We start from the raw sequence: 13,987 nt of genomic DNA on the forward strand, positions 1-13,987 counted from the left end.
TGACGACCTTTTCAGGGCACCCTGGAATAAAATAAAAGACCGACACAAGTGTTAATAAAGCTTCTACGAATATGAGTAGCTGACTGATCCAGGATCACTATTTCCCTCTGACTTAAAATGCAACCTGGTGACAAATAGGCACTAAAGTTATGTACGGGGCCAGGCATTCATCTGATGATGTGATGATGAAGCGAGAAACCTTTTTCTTGATAAATACATAAATCAAATATAGCCGCAAGCGGCAATTGAGGGGTCCAAGCACAATTTGATAAGATAGACAAAACATGACGCATGGTAGTAAAGACACACACATAAACTGACATGTTGTGAAGTTCGGACATGCAGACTAACACAGCTTTTCTGTTGATCCATGACTTGTCTCAAGTTAATCTTTTCATATGGTCATTATGCTCATTTGTCCAAACATTAGGAACTTAAAATAATAAGTAATATATTTGTTCATATAAATACATTATTGCTACTGTATATCGCCAATTGATAGTGATTCAATTCAATCTATACTCAGTTCTTGTAAGCTTTTACATTTTAAACACTCAGTACTGGGTAGTACTTTCCAAGGAAAAGCCATCTGTCACACAGGATGGAACAGTTTGTTTGCAAGCAAAACACAATAAGAACTGGGTAGTTAGTATGGGCAGTGATGGTTGAACACTGAACAGACAAAGACAAGAGAAACTCTAACTGCATCAACCTCAAATCCAAGGAGAATTTTGTCTGACTTTTGTCTGTCAAAGATGAAAAGCACATCAAGATGAGAGGGAACTGAGGAGAATGCAGATGTGGCTCTTTTTCTTTTGGACTGGTACATTTTGCTATCGTTTATAAGCCAGTCTACATTGTGTCTTTATTAATATGTTGGGCCAGTGCCTACACTAAGCTGCAAGTTAGCCAACTTTTGAAAGGCAACTGGCAATATATGCATGTTTCACAGATTCCAATAAGGTCAAACTGTCTGTTTAGTAAGTTTAGTGATAGCTCAGTAAATACAAAGCGGGCCTACTAATGTAGGTCTATATTGCTGTATTTCCGTCTGATCAAACCCTATTGGTTGAATATTTGCTTGTAGCTATCGAATAGCTGATATGCAGTAATAATGTAACTAAACAGCTATCACATATTTTTATAAAACACATTAGATAGTGTAGATATTATACTGTCTCTACATGGTCGCTCTTAGGCACCGGGTGAAATTGTGCTCTTCCGTTATTTGGGTAAAATGGCGTAAAAGAGGAGGTAGCTAATACTAGAAACCCTAGAGCTCTTGCTACTAAGCAAGAGTGCTAGGGGATGCAATATAACCATACTTTATCTAGGTTAGCTAGTTAGCCTTGTTGACCTTCCAAGTTGTAACTACTAGCCTATAGGTATCTCTACATTCAAGCTAGTTAGCCTGTTGACCTTCCAAGGTGGTGAATGTCATGGCCATGAATGAACATATTATATAAGTCATACCATTTATAATTAATTCATAATTACTTCATTAAAGTTCCTTCTCATCCATTCATGTTTGCCCTTTCGCTAACTCTAGAAAACGGGTTATTTGGCCAGTAAGGTTTAACTCAAACAATGACATGACATTATCTCTGCCTCCAGAGAACTGAACTGAAACTAAAATCTTGGCAAATACAGTCATTTTGACTCTCATTGATGAACACTGGACACACATCATAGCTAAGACATCATACAGTATCAAAGTGGCACTAATAGGCATGAGTACAGATTCACCCTGAATGACACACAGAGGTCTGAGAGAGTGATAATCCCCATCGACATGCAGGGTGTTGGAAACGACAGAGGAAAAACTGGGACGAGGCAATCATGGCTGACACCATAAGGAGGGCGTCCTCGAGGGCTGATGATATCGCCGTGGCAACGTTATTAGGCCATGTGGTCTCCTCCACACACACACACACTATCTAAATCTATAGTCAACAGCCTGCTAGGAATGAGACGAGAGAGAGAGAGAGAGAGAGAGAGAGAGAGGATGGCTAAACACTGAGCAGCCAAGTCAATTTGGACACGAGCAAACATCAGAACAAGTCAATGCATATTGACAATACCCCAAAACTAGATAATAAGGTCTAAGCATCTTGCACACGTTGAATACAAAGCCTGGCAATGATTTCAAATTGTTCAAATTCTTTACACTTTCTACATCTCAGCAAGCATTTGACAGGGCGGAAATGTGCAGGAGGTGGCCAAGTGCAACATCAATACAAACAAAATGTTTTTACAAATACAATTATGACATTACAGCACAGTAATAATTCAGAAATCACCTCAAAACAGCACTGTGCATGCCGAGTGAACTCGACGATCAGACGTAGTGTAGGGTTGACCTTGAAAAGTCCTTGAATGAATCGATTTGACTCCCAATAAACCCAGCCTCCCTTCCGGCCGACACAAAGCTGTGCGGTCAGCAGCACCAACAACAGCATGTAACATGTTCATAGGCAAAGTCATTTTGCAGCGCATCCAAGATGAAAGAAAGCAATTAGTGAAGGACATGGAGGAGACAAAAGAGCAGCGCAGTGAGAACAGGACAAGTCAGCCAATTTCTAACAGCTGAATAACGGTATTACTGCCGCCGCGCCTACTGCTACAGTACCAACACCACAGAAGAAGAACGATTACGCTTCCGGATTTGAACATGCTTTGATGCAGTAGAAATGCAGAATATAAATCTGGCACAAGCTGCGCTGAAAAATCAAAACCGCTGCAGCTTTTGTATTAGTACGATCAGACAGAATCGATCAGACAGAATCAGTCCCATCATGATCAGACAAAATCAGTTCCATCACGATCAGACAGAATCAGTCCCATCACGATCAGACAGAATTAGTCCCACCACGATCAGACAGAACCGTCCCATCACGATCAGACAGAATCAGTCCCCGATCAGACAGAATCAGCCCCATCATGATCAGACAAAATCAGTTCCATCACGATCAGACAGAATCAGTCCCATCACGATCAGACAGAATTAGTCCCACCACGATCAGACAGAACCGTCCCATCACGATCAGACAGAATCAGTCCCCGATCAGACAGAATCAGCCCCATCATGATCAGACAAAATCAGTTCCATCACGATCAGACAGAATCAGTCCCATCACGATCAGACAGAATCAGTCCCACCACGATCAGACAGAACCGTCCCATCACGATCAGACAGAATCAGTCCCCGATCAGACAGAATCAGCCCCATCATGATCAGACAGAATCAGTCCCCGATCAGACAGAATCAGTCCCATCACGATCAGACAGAATCAGTCCCATCACGTGTAGCCAGTGCCATCACGAGCAGAGAGAATCAGTCCCATCACAATCAGAGATGATTATGAACCAGGGGAGAACTTTGTCAGGGTTCTTGCACCATTTCCAAAGTCACATTTCATGCTTTATAAGACTTTTAAAAACGTCAACCAACATAGACCCAAATATAATTTATTTGATGGAAAAAAATTATATCTGGGTATTTTTAGGCTGAATGGCATATCACGGTTATCAGTATTATTGTTGTTAAAATGTGCTGAAAGATTTCAAAAAGTACTGATATACTCACTGAAATCCAAGTTTTATATTGAAAAGCACAAATAAAATCAAGTTTATGCACATTTTGGTTTGCATAAACATTGAAACAATAACATAGCCAATACCTTGTGCAAACATATGAAAACTATATCAAATATGCACCATACTAATAAAGCAAGGAATTTCTGTCTGTCGGGTGTGAGTAAAAAAAAAGAAAAAACACATACACACAAAACAGTGAGTGCACTATACAGTACCTGAGCTGATAATTGTAAATAAAAGATATTTGCAGCATTGTAACGTTACTGAAATGATAACAGACTCGGAGCTGATCAGCGTGCATAACCTGCATATTCAGCTGCAATAGGAAAGAGCTGTCAGAAAGCGTGTGCGACGGTTATGGTTATCTAATGTTAGCACACGTGGCATGGCTAATTAGTTGGCAGAAAGGAGAGCTTTAGCGATTTATTCCAGTATTCTTATAACAGTCTGTCTGACAGGACCGGAGTTGGATTATCTGAGGACGTCTATAGTCTGACGACTAGCCTGCTATTCTCATCTCATAAGGTAATACGTAACGTAACGTTAGCCGCTCGATAACAGCTGATGATAGCTGTGTGTTCTAACGCGTCTATTGTTTGTGCTCGATAGTCGATAGCTGACCCATTTAATTGTTAATTTAATCGTTCTGCTGTTTGCTTTCCTTTCAGCCTGGACAGCCTGCTAACTGCAGTAGCCTGTCTAGCCTGTAATGTCACTCACTCTGCTCCTGTGTGCTGCGCTCCCAGAAAAGCTCCCATTTCATGATGCTGACCTGCGCACCTGTCTGGATCAACTGTTGCAAACTTTGATTGAGGTTGATGCTTTTCCATCAGCCTTAAAAACACCATCAGAAAATGTAATACCTATAGCAAATTTATGGTAAATTTAAGACAATTTTGACCTTAATTTCCCTCATCTTAATTTAAGACATTTTAAGACATTTTAATGACCTTGTTTGTCAAAATGGTTTGAGGGAAGGGGGTTGGATTTGGAATGTATCTCAAGGCTATATATTTTTTTTCAGATCCCCCCCCCCCCCATTTGCGCAGTTGCCAGCCGCTTCTTTTCACCTGACAGTGGGGAGCTTGACCGGCAGGACGTAGCACATGGGAGGATCACGCTATTCCCACCAGTTCCATTCTTTCCCGACCAGAGGAGGCGCTAGTGCAGCGACCAGGACGCATACCCTCAATTCGGCTTCCCACCCGCAGACACAGCCAATCGTGCCTGTATGGACGCCCGACCAAGCCGGAGGTAACAGATCACGGGGGCGCGAACCTGCGACCCTTGTGTTGATGATAGGCAGGGAATCGGATCTTAAGGCTTTTAAAAGCTGCTCCAATAGATTGAATGGATAAACACGACTTTTTCTTAATTTACCCAGGGAAGAGCATGGTTCAGTACAACCGTAGTCGTCCACTGTTGGCCACTGAAATATTGTATGAATTGGGGTTAAAATGCTTTGACCAGCGGCACCTTAATTACATTACATTACATTACATTACGACATTTGGCAGACGCTTTTATCCAAAGCGACTTACAATAACACATTTTTGTCAGCAATAGAGCAATCAACTATGCAACACAGTCTATGACAACTACAACATCTGAAGGAATAGTGGTAAAGTTAAGTAATTTTTTTTTATTTTTTATAGAGAGAAAGAAGTTAGTTCAAGAAGGGCCCAATTATTCTATTGATGAAGTTTGTTTCTTCACCCATGATTTCAACACAGCGAAAACCAAAACACGGAAGTCAAGCGCGCGTGCCCACACTTGCGCGACACTATATCACGTAGTCAGCGACATTAGAAATTTCACTAGGTAGGAGACACTTCTCTGCGACACTTGAAAGAGTCGACAAAGACCTAATTTCTGTCGGCGACCATTTCAAAAGTGTCGACAGACCAAGTATAAATTCGGCTTAAGTTCTCTTTCCCCATACAGTATACATCCCCAGATACACCCCATCTGCGGGAGGCAACAGGGCAAGTGCTGTGTTCAGCGTTCACCACGCGATAACTAAATTAATATTGGATTCGGGAAAGGTACAGGCACTTCTCTCCTGCAACGGCCCGAAGAAACAATGTCATTCTCCAGTTACCCCCGCACAGTTCAGATTGCTCTAAATATAACTTCACAACACACCACGATGCACTGCATGAAATAGAGATTGACTTGAGTACAGTTAACTCAAAGACAAGTACCGCAAACATGGGCTAGTGGACATTCTCAAATAACGTGAATAAATATTTATTTTTCCTTGATGAGATTTCACTTTGGCAACAACCCGAGACCTCCAGGGGGCAGCAATGATACAAAATCAATTCAAATGCTAAACTGACTCGAGGCTCATATGAGTGCTTTCATCTCCTGTTATCTCACCTGTCCAACACCAGGAGCCGTGACTCGCTGGTCATCTAACTGAGAGTGACAGTCAGTGTTGGGGGTAACTCATTACAAAAGTAACATATTACCGTACATGTAATATATTACTTTTTGCAGTAACTCAGTGATATAACTTATTACTTATAGCATTTCAGTAATATTATACCAGTTACTTTGTCAAGTAACTCAAGTTACAAATTGAGTTACATTTTATTTCCTAATCAAACAGTGTGTTTTTATGCAAATAACCACTATAGATGATAACAAAGGAAAATAATAACATTTAGAATTTTGGATGGTTTACACTGACTTCAAGGCGGTTGAAATTATTTTTCGGGATGTTCCGGGGCGGCCATGTCATTCTGCTGCTGCGGTTGTTTTGGTAAAAGTAATGCAAAAGTAGTGTAATAACTAACGAGTTACTCTACACAGAAAGTAATATTGTAAAGCAACTTATTACTTTGAAATCAACGTAACTAGTAGTATATTACATTTCGAAAGTAACTTGCCCAACACTGGTGACAGTGAGTGAATAGTCTCTGCTCCCAGACATTTGCTGAGCGGCACCAACAGCAGATAGAGACTGAGAATAGAGTCTAGTGAGTGAAAGGCAGCATCTGCAGACAGAGAAAGGGGGCTGGTACCTATCCACCACTAAGGCATGCTGAGGAAGAAATGGAAATGGACATACAAAGCAGCATTCCTACTGTATGTAACCTTTTACCCATAGTTCAGACCGCCCTCACAAGGAGAACGACAACATTGTTCGATTTTCAAGTGGGTTAAAATGACGGATGTTTACGTGTGAGTTAAGTGCATCGGTGCAGTGCATATGCCAGAGTCGGGAGCTGTAACCAGGAAGTAGCGGCGACCTCTGGTGGTCTTTAACGTCTGTCTGTTATTGTAATAGCTCGTTGACACGTGAGTGTGAAAGGATGGGATTTGCAGTCCGGTAGCTCCCTCGTCTTTGCAATTGCATTTTTTCAGAGCAATAATCATATATAAAATGTCTAGTTTTGTAAGAGCGAGTCTGAGTGACTGGACCATCACAACATCTGGCTGTCTGCTTCATAACCACGTTGTCGTTTTTGGTGTCAGGGACCGGCAGGAACTATTTTTGGCCCGTCAATTGACGTCGCAGTCCAGCCGTTGTTTGCTGTAGCTACCACTGAGCTAAACACACACACACACACACACACACACACACACACACACACACACACACACACACACACCTCCCATGTCATGCACCGGATTACCATAAGTCACTGTGAATTCAGTCTGAGCGCAACACAAAAACATACTGCGCATGGCTCCTACGTTTGTTCTCACCCACTTCCCGCGTGCGTTTAGTTCATTTTTACCCGTGCCCGTACCCGTGAATTTATACAAGTATATTTTACCCGTTACACAAGCTTTTTTGTCGGTTACCCAGCAGGTCCCTGACCCAGTGCAGGACTCTGCCGCAATTTATGATGCCAAGTGGCAGATATCGGAGCCTACAACAAAAACCCACATGTAGGCAGATGTGAATGGTTTTTCCCAGTCAGCAGCTGGTATTTATGATAAATCGAGCATGACATGTGGAGGAGGGGTGGAGTACTATCATAGAAATGGTATTTAATTGTGCTACAGTATGTAGCATTTATAAAATATCATTGTCAAACTGTGTCCTTATTAATGTAATGTATAATTGATGTAGGCTATATTAGACATCCTGCCATGGTTGAGATGATTGGTGATTTTTCCACCAGACTTTCACTCCTTCTACCATCTGCTGTTGCAAGACACTCTGAAAACGTTAGCTTAATCAAGCTTTAGCAAATCTCCGTGCCATAAAGCAATTATACAGCAGATCTGACCTGGTGGCACACAATGTCAAATGCAGCGTGTGCGCCAGTAGAGGCTGACGATGTTCTCGCCGATGATCTCACCTGTTTACAGTAATTACACAAATGTCTCAAAATTAATGTGCCAATGATTTATTGATGTTCAATGCGACATAAAGCCCCTTTAATTCCAAAGGTTAAATAATCCCACGGGCACGCAACTCTCACGCATTTAGTTAGTTCAATCACTAGTAACAATCGAAGAGGAAAAAACCTCAGTGCAGGCAAATTCCCACTGCTGCCGCCCCTTGATTTCCAATGCAGTCCCCCCACTGAAGGTAATTAAGAATAATTGGGTAAACCCAGGTGAGTCGTGTGTTTATTGACCTTTGGCAAACCGCAGCGTGCCCCTAAGCCTTTCCTATGATATATCTGTGGCAGAGCTGACGGGGGGGCTGCCAGAGTCTCGTGCACGTAGGGTGGTGGGGGGGGACCGGGTCGTGGGCGGCGTCCTCACCTCATAATGGGCGACCCTCTGGGACTCGGAGATGAGCTGAGCGCTGCACACTTTGCAGTAGCTGTCTGTGAAAAGCCCTTGGTCCGCCTCCGTTGACTTCATCTCCACCTCTGTTGACTTCATCTGTGAAGGGAGAGAGAGACAGACATGGACGTGGTTACTACTGACCTGGGTCCACAACAACGCAGCCCCTAAAAGGCATCTGACATTGTATGTTCCTCGGTTCCTTTTTTTAAGTGGAGGGGGACTGCCTCATAGGCCAAAATCACAATATTGACCACTGTGTGAGGGCAGTGAGGCAGCCATTTTTCTCATCCACACATTTCAGTGAGAAGGCGGCTTCAAACCTCCTAGCGTTCTGGACGCTGTGCAGAAGCCCCTCGCCGACACATCGAGTAGCAAGTCAGGGAAAAGCTTTAATTTCATTCAAACTGTGCAAATCCTAACCAAGGCATTCTGTAAGCACAGAGGAGAAAAAAACACTTCACAGTGGATATTACAGTCTTAATATTCAAACATTTTTGCCATTACCATGCAGCCAAGTCACTATAAGAAGTGTAAGAAATAAAAATAGAACATTGTGTCGTTTGCCCTCAATATCATAGTGGATTTCAGTAGGATCTTGATGTGATCATGTCCTGATCACATGAAGGAGTCATATGGTTCATGAATCCATTTTTTAACTTCCACATGAAGTAGAAGGTTAGCCTTCAGACTATGGCTGGGCAATATATATGGATATTATTTCGATATTGTCATATGAGACTAGACATCGGCTTGAATTCTGGATATTGTTGGTGTCCTGTTCGTGCTGCGTCATCCATACAATATTGTCGCAATATCAAGTCCAGTCTTGTTTTAACAAAAGTGCTGACATCTCACTTTGACTTACGACTGAACATTTAGCCCACTTCGTAGAAAATATACCGAGCTATATCCCAAGATATGATTTTTGGTCCATATCGCGCGCAGTCTTACGTCATAGTTCATGTTAGAGACAATCATGTAAGAATAGACTTTATGTTAGTGCGTATTGTAGAACTGGTTTTGACTAGTTTGAAGCGTGCATACATTAGCCATATATTAATGTCTTAGAAAAGGATGAACAAAGCTGACATGTGTAAAGAAACTGACATCTCTACCATTTGTCAGATAATATGAAGTCTCCTTCAGGCATGTGTGCTTAAGGTTTTTTTCTCCAGACATGTCTGAAGAAAGAATCCACAGAATACTCTTGAACCTTTGCCCGTGATCATCTTGACCCACAAGGGCGAGACTTAATTTCCCCCTACAGCAGCCAAGACAAACCAGCCTCCGGCCTCGAGGTAACGGAGCGAGCAAACAATAATCTCATTTCATACGTTTGTAGTTGCTCAATCAATATTTCATATACAACAAGCACTCGCATTAGTGACAGATGCTGAGCAGGTTTCGCAAGCAATGAGTCAGAAAAGCAGTTAATATCGGGCACCCGGCCGCGTACAAAATATTACACTGAAAATGATGAAGCCCAAATTATTTTCAACAATGATAAATAAGTAACAACTACAGGACACACAGCATTGTTTTTTTCTTCTTCTTCTTCTTCTGGAGAATTAAATTAAAATATGATGGAGCATTGGAGCTTGCTACTGCCTATGGAGATTGTGTGGGGAAAGTGTGATAGCTAGAAACATTTCCATTCCATCGAGGCGGCCATCTCTGCTTTCTACAGTATTACTAATTCAGCCTGCCTTCCATTAGGGGCTCACATTTCATATTTGGAGGCAGTCAGGCTCAACTCATCCTCATTTGCCACGGGCCCCTCTTCATTAGGAGCAGCATGACAGATGAGAGCTGAGGGCGTGTGGGTATACGGAACAGAAGCTCGTCCCTGAGAATGCACAATGACCAGAGGGGAGGAACTTTTAGGGCCGGGTGCTAAATCTTTGCGGGGGTTCGCTCAATTGCGCATGCTTTCGAAACAATAAGGGACTGCCAGGTCTTTGCTATAGAGCTGAACCGGTAGTTGCAATGATTCCAACGCGGGGGAACGTTTAGGGGATGCACAGCTATGACAATTTTGGACGATACTGATAACCGATATTTACCCATGTCCTTATGTATAAAACACATATGATAATAAAATGTTGTACATGGTGAAAAACACATGTAAACAATGTGAATTTGAAAAAGTAATGCATTTCTTTCATTCTAAACCATTTGGAAAAGCCGGTAAATCATAAATTTACCGCATTGTTTCCTCTCAATGTGAAAGTTTTGGTTGATATACCGATATTAAAATTGCAAAATCGGACCGATCCCGATATGTTGAAAAATGACTAACATTGGCCGATACCGTATGATTGCCGATATATCGTGCATCCCTAAAGTTTGATGTTTATTAATACTATTTGACACTTTAGCACTTTTTTCCCCCTTCAGATTTTGATGGTTAGATGGTACAAAGCTTCAGAGTCAGAGCCAAACCTTCACTATGACGTGCCATCTATTTCTATCTTTTGGGAACTAAATTTGTTCCCAAAAGATATATGCATATTTAATATGCAGCGTTGGAACTTCATCACTGAGCTAAAATGGAGGCATGTGGCTAGTTTGGTAAGAATGCTAAAGTCACGTCCTCTTTCTGGTTCGGCATGGGGCCAAAGGGATTTTATTCCACATTCATTTTTCCATAGACATTTCGTAAAATCATTATAGAAAGAGTTCGGCTTGGTCAAACCCGGTCAAACCAAGCAAGTCAGCTATATTCAGAATCAGAAGAGAACCATAGAACATTTCACTTTTTTGTTGTTTTGTTGGAATGAAAGCCCTTAGGTTCCATACCGAACCCGGAAGATGGTGTGACTTTGGCACTCTATTGTGTGTCAGACCCGATCAGACCATGGTACACCTGACCTGATTATGTAACGATCAGGGTTCTTTTTTTACCAGCCACTCAATAGATTGCCTTTTTTTTCCTCTTTTTCTTTTTTGCTGGTGGTGAGTGAAGCAAATCTACCGGCCACTTGCATATTTTACCAGCATTTGGCCGGTGGCTGGTGCTAATTTTGGACCCCGGTTACTATATATAACGACCAATCAGGTCATTCATTAACCTGGGTGTAGGTGACATCATTTATACCAGGAAGAAGATTGGAATTGTAAAGGTCGGTGCTAGAATGGATCGGCCAGAGGAGGTTGAGTTTAGGCATGAGGAGTGATGATTGGTTAAAGGGATAGTTATAGTTCACTTTTTTTTTTTAAGTCTAGCCCTATTTGCTACTTACCAATGATGATGTTGATTGGTAAAATGAAAAACTAATGCGAGGTCATTGGGTTCACGCTCCTGTAAGCTGACTGAGGCGGCTCACTAACATGTCATCCACAGGCACCTTGCTTGCACACAAAGTACATTTCAGTCAGCTTCAGTCAGCTTGTACATGCAGGAGCGTGACCCCATTGACCTTGCATTCGTTTTTGCCCAACTTTCCAGAGCTACTATGAGGAACAGCATGGATTGTGCTGAGAAAGAACTGTACCAATCAACATCATTGGTAAGTAGCAAATAGGGCTAGGCTTTAAAAAAAATTGAACTATCCCTTTAAGGTTAGGGTAAAGTATCAGGCCAAGCTCTCTGCCAATCAGAGGCAGAGTCATCCCTCCGGCTGATCTATTCTAGCACCAACCAATTCTAAATCTATTTGATTCTGTTCACAACCAGAGGGAGATTTTTCAAACGACGCTTTCAAACACAAAGACAGCTATAACAACTTGGGTAACTCTTTACCTCTTTTTTTTACCTTTGCTAATTTACAGTATACCATGAAATTGACAAATGCAATTCTCATTGCACTGGACCTCATATTAAAAACATGAGGTTTGGACCAGCATGAGATCATATCAAAACATCTGGATCCTACATGGTACTTCACTCTTAAAAACATTTCTCCCTCTGGTTAGTTGAGCATGGTTCTTCCCACAGTTCAACACCTCCACAAATATGTTTTTAATATAGAAATGGTGGTGTGTGTGTGTGTGTGTGTGTGTGTGTGTGTGTGTGTGTGTGTGTGTGTGTGTGTGTGTGTGCGTGTGCGTGCGTGTGCGTGCGTGCATGCGTGTGTGTGTGTGTGTGTGTGTGTGTGTGCGTGTGTGTGTGTGTGTGTGTGTGTGTGTGTGTGTGAAATATAAACATGATGTGCACTTTTTTTTTTATATGTCTGCAAAAACATTTGACTGATTTCCAAATGGTCAGCAAGAGAATGAACCGCCTAAGCTGAACACACTCGTTTGTGGAAAAATCCTCCTTGCAGCATTTTGACATTCAGCGCAAGAGCTTCTATTGACATTTCATGGCGTATATGTACTGTACGCTACAGGCTATAAGCTACTGTATGCAGTACTAGAAATGCACTGTTTATAAGCTACTGCATGCAGTGTATTCCCCACATTATCTTCTGAGGATGTCTAAATAAATGATGAGAGGTGAGGAGCTGGGGCCAGTTCCCACCAGACACTTCCCAAATGTCTGCTGCCTGCAGCTACAGGTCTGGTAAACAATAGATATGAATTATTACAGTATAGTCAATTAAAGGAAAAAAGAGTGAAAGTGGGGAATTTTAATTGATTTAATTCGATTTTTAGACCACGGGGCAGCTCCCACTGGCTCTGCATGTCCACATACATGATTCAAACACAATGATCTCCTATTATTCCTTCTGTGGTAAAAATGAGTGTGGAAAGGATATAGGCCCGTTCAATTGTCGGCCCTTGGGGGACATCCGGCCCAGAAGCAACCTCTGAGTTAATTATTGCACAGCGCAGTCCGTGTTTGACGGCCTCTGGCGAGCACAGTTTTTAAGCTACAGCGGGGCTTCTGCTATCAATTCCTGGTTTTTTGAATATTCCTGATTTAGGATAACTTCTTTCAATTATCAGAAAAATGTCAATAGGCTAACTGATTAATTGTCTCACTCTTCCATTGAATCAGCAGTAGCAGAATGCCATTCCAGTTGTAGACTTTCCCCTTCCCCTTAAGCGCTTGATGTCACCGTTCCAGAAAACGATGTGACCTTGGCAGTGAGTTGCAGCGGGGAGGGGACGTGCGTGGCCTCTGAGCTGGCACCTGGCCGGCCTGGAGGCCACGGCCAGATTGACTGAAGCAGGATAAAAAGCTGTCAAGAGCCTGCGGCGTCTGCGGCAGATGCCGCGGGCTCTTGACAAGCAGGAGAGAAATGTAGAAATCAGCCACGCTCGTCTCCTCCCCTCGTAATCAGTCGAGAACAGCGCCCCCCATTCCCCCAGACCGAGACCGCGAGACACCACCCAGCCAAATTTGAATGATTACAAATGCCCTCAAGTATATAAATTTAGGTTTCAAAATCATGAACAACTAAGCAGTATTCTCTGCGCTGAAACGGTGGAGGCGTGTCTACTGCACCCAGTGCTCTCTCCCCCCTCCCCTCCCCCCACAGTGCTGCACAACTTGATGCTATTTTTTTTATTTATTTTTTTATTGTTTTTGCAGGGTAGATCTGAGGCACTTCAGCCTGATTGGTTCGCGGAGCTTATTGTGTAAAAAGTCTGGAGCATAAGCACGCCCACTTCAAGCCCAACATCAACAACAGTACAAAAACGTACTATATATACTATACTATATACTATAAAAAAGTACTATATT

At 42.3% G+C, this 13,987-nt stretch overlaps 1 protein-coding gene across 1 annotated transcript in view; it reads right to left on the bottom strand.

Moving 5' to 3' along the window:
- LOC310783898 (zinc finger matrin-type protein 4-like) overlaps positions 1-13,987 on the bottom strand; it is a gene marked incomplete at its 5' end in the record, with an annotated part of 143,663 nt that overhangs the window by 110,616 nt on the left and 19,060 nt on the right. Inside the window, one exon of the mRNA XM_083644814.1 lies at positions 8,329-8,430. Within this exon, the coding sequence (XP_083500940.1) occupies positions 8,329-8,430 (102 nt within the window). The remainder of the gene's footprint in view (positions 1-8,328; positions 8,431-13,987) is intronic.

Source organism: Poromitra crassiceps (assembly GCF_964638095.1).
Source record: "Poromitra crassiceps genome assembly, chromosome: 10".
Lineage (NCBI taxonomy): Eukaryota > Metazoa > Chordata > Actinopteri > Beryciformes > Melamphaidae > Poromitra > Poromitra crassiceps.